At 51.0% G+C, this 4,940-nt stretch overlaps 1 protein-coding gene across 1 annotated transcript; it reads left to right on the top strand.

Moving 5' to 3' along the window:
- Window positions 1-146: 146 nt before the first annotated feature.
- On the top strand, window positions 147-4,763 carry TTC25 (tetratricopeptide repeat domain 25; the record flags this gene model as incomplete). The annotated part of the gene is made up of 7 exons (XM_010024302.1): window positions 147-278; window positions 557-710; window positions 2,046-2,107; window positions 2,307-2,321; window positions 2,790-2,946; window positions 3,459-3,683; window positions 4,556-4,763. Coding segments are annotated over 7 exons (953 nt in total), but the record flags the coding sequence as incomplete, so codon positions are not given.
- Between the last annotated feature and the right edge of the window lie 177 nt (window positions 4,764-4,940).

Raw genomic sequence — 4,940 nt, 5'->3', positions numbered from 1 at the left:
GACGTGTGAACAGCAGGAGAATCTGTTTATCGGTGAAAACGTGGGTTTATCCTCACCCACCAGCAAGGCCCGTGCGGGGACGGAGCAGGCTGCTCCCGCGCGCTCGTACGTCGCCGCACTGGTGCTGTACCCCTGCTGTGTTCCAGGCGCTGAAGCTGCGCGAAGGCGACAAGGAGTGCCTCGCTGCCCGCTCCAGGTGCCACCTGCGCCTGGGGGACACGCGCAGCTCCCTGGAAGATGCTGAAGCTTCTCTCCAAAACGACAAAACCTTCTCCAAGGTAAAGAGCAGGAAGCGGGAAGAGCCTGGGGTGGCCACGGGGCACTCGGAGGGGCCTGGGAGCCAGCACTGTGCACACACAGGTCACTCCACGCACAGCCCCAGCAGTGTTATTGCTTCCAGGGAGGTGGAGGTGCTTGGTCAGCAACTGAGAGTGAGCTCCAGGATCGGATTTTAGTGTAGGCAGGTTGGGATACTGCAGGGCAGTTAACAGGGATCTCCTAAAGCTTTTCCCACTCCCTCTTTTTACTTGTTTCTTGTTTCCCAATGTCACTTTAGGGACTGTATCAGAAAGCTGAGACGTTGTACACCATGGGTGACTTTGAGTTCGCTTTAGTGTTTTATCACCGAGGCTACAGGCTGCGTCCAGAGCTGCACAAGTTCAAGCTGGGGATTGAGAAATCCCAGGAAGCCATCATCAACTGCATCGGAGGTGAGTGCTCCAGCCAGGCTGCCTGGGGGCACACCACCTCTGCAAGGCACCCATGGACCCTGCAACAAGCATCTCTTTGCCTTCATGTGCTCAGTGGTCACTGAGGTGAAACCAGGAAGCACCAAAAAGTGCACAGCCCTGCTCCTCGTTCGTTCTAATTCAGTGCCTGTTCATGTATAGTTCTCATAGCTCCAGTCATGGAAGTAAATGATGACACTGACTTCAATGTCCAAAGTCACCATCAAGACCTAGGTAACACAGATCCTACTTGCAGCACTGCTGATTACAGATTCCACTGGGAGATCTTTGTCCCAAAATTCCAAGTTCGTAATGGAATTTGCCTTGCTACCTGAGACTGGCCTTCCCCAGGTCCTGACTTCCCTCCAGTTCACGTTGCATAAGTCCGGTGAAACTGTTGACTCTAGAGCAACTGCTTTCATAATTTCTGGCTTGGATCCTAGACTGGAGTCCTGCAGGAGGCAGGAAAGGCCAAGGATCAGGTGATGTTCAAAGCAAACTTGCCCCTTTTCCCTTAGTTTTCCTCCTGACGCTGCTGTCATGCACCGATGAGCATGGGCAGAGCGTGCTCCTGCTCTTGGGCACGCAGCCACCCCGCAGGGAAGTGAACGGATTAAAGCCCGAGAAGAGATAGCCCTTGATGCAGGGGAAAAGGAAACATGTTGGCGTTTGATTTGGCTGTTTAAATAGTTGGGAAATGTGCACACATTAACAGGGCACATCCCCAAAACTGCTTTGCTTTGGCGGATTCAGAAACTCCAGCCTTCCGTGACACACGTGGACACGCGCTGCTGGCCCCGGCCCCATTGCCTTGCTGAAGGAAACCCTTCAGCAGCATCTCAAGCTCTTCCCTTCCTTCCAACCAGCCCAAACCAGAGCTGCTTTTCACTGCCCCCTCCAGTGCCAGAGCACAGACTGAACAGCAGCACAGGGTGGCAGAGTGAAAACGAAATGGGACTTGCTCTGGATGACTGAACACCCCTGTACTTAGAGCCTGAGCTCCACTTTAAGTGCCAGCTGTGAGCCCTCCGAACCTGCCATCCTTTTCCTTCCTCTGTTTCCAGGCAGTAGGAAAACTGCACTGTCATGGGAGCCCCCTGGTGCCATGTGAAAGCAGTAGTTAAAATCCCAAGAGGAGCTGCATCTCTTGATCTGTGTTCCCTGCTTGCAGACCACAGATTTCATGTGAAGGAATGAGTAGAAGGCTTTATTTCAAACAGGACATTATGGGCTTGGCACTTTTACGGTCATTTCAATTTCTAAAGCCTCTGCACTGCTGTTCTTGAACACTAACCACTATTTTCTTTGCATTTGCAGCTCCATCCTCAGTTAAACTGGAGAATAAAGGGAATCTGTGCTTTATAAGCAAACAGGCAGAGGTAAGGTCTGAAGAGCTCTTGCTTCAGGAGCCAACTGGAGCTATTATAACACTAGTTCTTTCTGAAACAGGCAATAGAGGATTAGTAGTTTCTGCAGCAGCATGGACTAGGCTGGTCTCTGAGCACCGGAAGCACAATGACCCCTCACGAGAGCATTTATGCACCTGATTTTAATGTAGCTCTTGCTCAAGCTACTCAGAATGTGAAGGAGGAGGTAGAAGGGCAGGAAAGAGCAGCCACGGAGGAGCAAAGCCCAGCTTGGAATTCCTCTGCCAGCCCCACCGTGGCTGCCGGGTGTTGCTGCTCACCCACCACAGGCTAATGAGTAACAGCACCGAGGTCGGAGCCAGGGTACATTTACCTCGTGTTTACTTTGGGTTTACCTGACATTTAAGGTTTCCATGTTTGATAATGGGCACTTTCTCGATTGCTTCACGTTGGGGTGCACTGGAGCACCCAGGATGCCACGTTTCCCTTTGAAGCCAGTGCAGGGGATGCTCCTGGAAGTGAGGGAGCACAACTGGGTGCAAAATCACAGTTGCCCATGACCAAAGCAATGGGCGAGACACTGACTTTTTGCTTTTAAAACTGAGTTGGTTTATATGGAGTGTAATGAGAATCCTGCTAATCCCGGTGTTCCCCACTAACCTCTCCCAACTGCCTTCATTTTTCCTTGCTGCAGTGCAAACAGGCAAATCAGAAAGTCCAAATCAAACTGACTAAGAACCAAAAACGGACAAAGAACCAGAAGCCTGTGAGGAACCCAAGGACAGAGCGAGAGCTGCTTGGAGAGCTCTATGCTGACAAGGCCTACCTGGAAAAGCTGCTCAATGACAAAGGTCTTTCTTTCTCCATTGTATTTAACTAAATGTTCCTTCCAAGCAGGTTCTTTTTTTCCCCTTCTTTTCTATCCCTGTGGCTATTCTTCCTTGTTTGTACCAGAGCTCACACAGTGCTTGTGGTGGTCGTGAGAGAGGCAGGGATTTTTGGAGCCAGATCCTAACTCTGAGCATGTTTCCTCCCCTGTTACATGGGAGGCTTTTGTAAGCAAGAGTAAATCAAGTCAAAGCAATCTGTGCTGATGAATTCACAAGCAGAAACAGCATCATTACAAATAATTTCTGCCATAATGATTCCTGATAAATTCCAGGATAGGGGTTGGGAACACCAGCAGTAGCTCACTAAAATGCATGGAATGGGAATGGAGCTTTCCATGACTTCCCTCCTCAGCACACCAGTTCTGAGGAGCACCAAGGCTTTGGTTTCTAGGACCCTCTATCAGAGAAGGAGAAGTGCAGCTTCGTCCATCGCACACGTTAACACTCTCTGGGTTCCTCTGTCTCCTTTCCAGATCTGATGGAAAGCAGCACACAGCACGGGATCAAGGTAAAGGACCTGGTTTTGGGTGGCATTTCCTACCTGGAGACCCGCAGCGAGTTCTGGCAGCAGCAGAAGCCGATTTACGCCCGTGTGAGGGAGCGCAAACTCCGGCAGCAAAGGTGGACCCGGGACAAGAAACAGAAACCCCTGGAGGTTGGCAGATACCTTGAGAAGAGCGTGGAGGACATTGACATGTGTAGGTGTCCTGGCTGGGAGCAGTAGGGAAATGAGGTTTGGCACATGTGCTCATGTGCTGTAGGAATTACAGTAAGTACAGAGCCGCAGAAGCAGGGCAAGTGTTAACAACCACGAGTGGGCCGTTTGGGGCAGGATTTGCTGCTGGATTCTTCACCTTTCCCAACACTTTCTTCAATCTAGAATCCTATTTTTTTTCCTCACCTTTTCCTGTACTTCCTGGTCTGAAGGAAGGAGCAATTCAGCCCCTGCTGGGCTCTTTCTCTTGTCCTCTGACACATATTTACAACCCAGGGAGAATCATCTACTTGTTACTGCAATTTCCTTCTTCTAAGCTACACTAGTGAGGGGTGGTGGCAAACACTCTGCAGCCTAATTCCCACAGCACTGCAGCCCAGCTGGGTACAAGGAGCAGAGCTCACAGGGACGTGCAAGGGGCTAATGTGGGGGGTAAGCCCCAACTGTGAGCTCTCAAAACCTTCACACAAGAAGCTTTACTACTTCTTCAGCAAGCAAACAACAGATGTTACCAGTAATTCCCCATCCCTGGCAGTGTTCAAGGCCAGGTTGGACACAGGGGCTTGGAGCAACCTGCTCTAGTGGAAGGTGTCCTTGCCCGGGGCAGGGGTTGGAGCTGGAGGAGCTTTAAGGTCCCTTCCCACCCATAGTCTATGATTTCCCCTTTCTTGCTGTGATTCCCAGTAGTGCAGTTTCCCAGGGGCAGATTCCTTGGAGACTGGAGGGAGTAGTGCACAGTGAGGAGCAATAACCTGCCCCAAGGTCTGTCGAGGCTAATCCAGCTGCGCTCGGCCTTACCTGCCCAGTATCACCATGTCCACCCAGCAGCATTAAACTTCCCTCTTTTCTCTCCAGTGCTGAGCAGCGACTCCCCTGAAGAAAGCTGCAAGAAAGCCAAGCATGTGCTGAAAAAGGTACAAGGGTGGTCAGAGGCTGAACTTCCCAACAGGAATGAGCTGATCGCAGCCCTCTACAGCCGCATTGGGAAAGCTCAGGTAGAGATGGGCCAGATGGAGGCAGCTCTGCAGAGCCACCAAATGGATCTGGAATTCGCCAGGCAGCAGTAAGTGCCGGGCTCACACGGGTGGGAAAAGAGGGAAGTGTCTCTAGTAAGGTTTGTTTTAGCATCAGGTCATGGAATTCTCACCTGGAGATTTAACAGCGCAACGCATTCAGCCTGTGCCCAAGTGTCAGAGTCTCCACTGAGTTATTATCTTAGAATCATAGAATAGTTAGGGTT

This window comes from Nestor notabilis, unplaced genomic scaffold, assembly GCF_000696875.1.
Source record: "Nestor notabilis isolate BGI_N333 unplaced genomic scaffold, ASM69687v1 Scaffold34731, whole genome shotgun sequence".
NCBI classification, from domain to species: Eukaryota; Metazoa; Chordata; class Aves; order Psittaciformes; family Psittacidae; genus Nestor; species Nestor notabilis.
The sequence above is the reverse complement of the archived record's forward strand: the minus strand, read 5'-3'. Positions and strand labels throughout refer to the sequence as shown.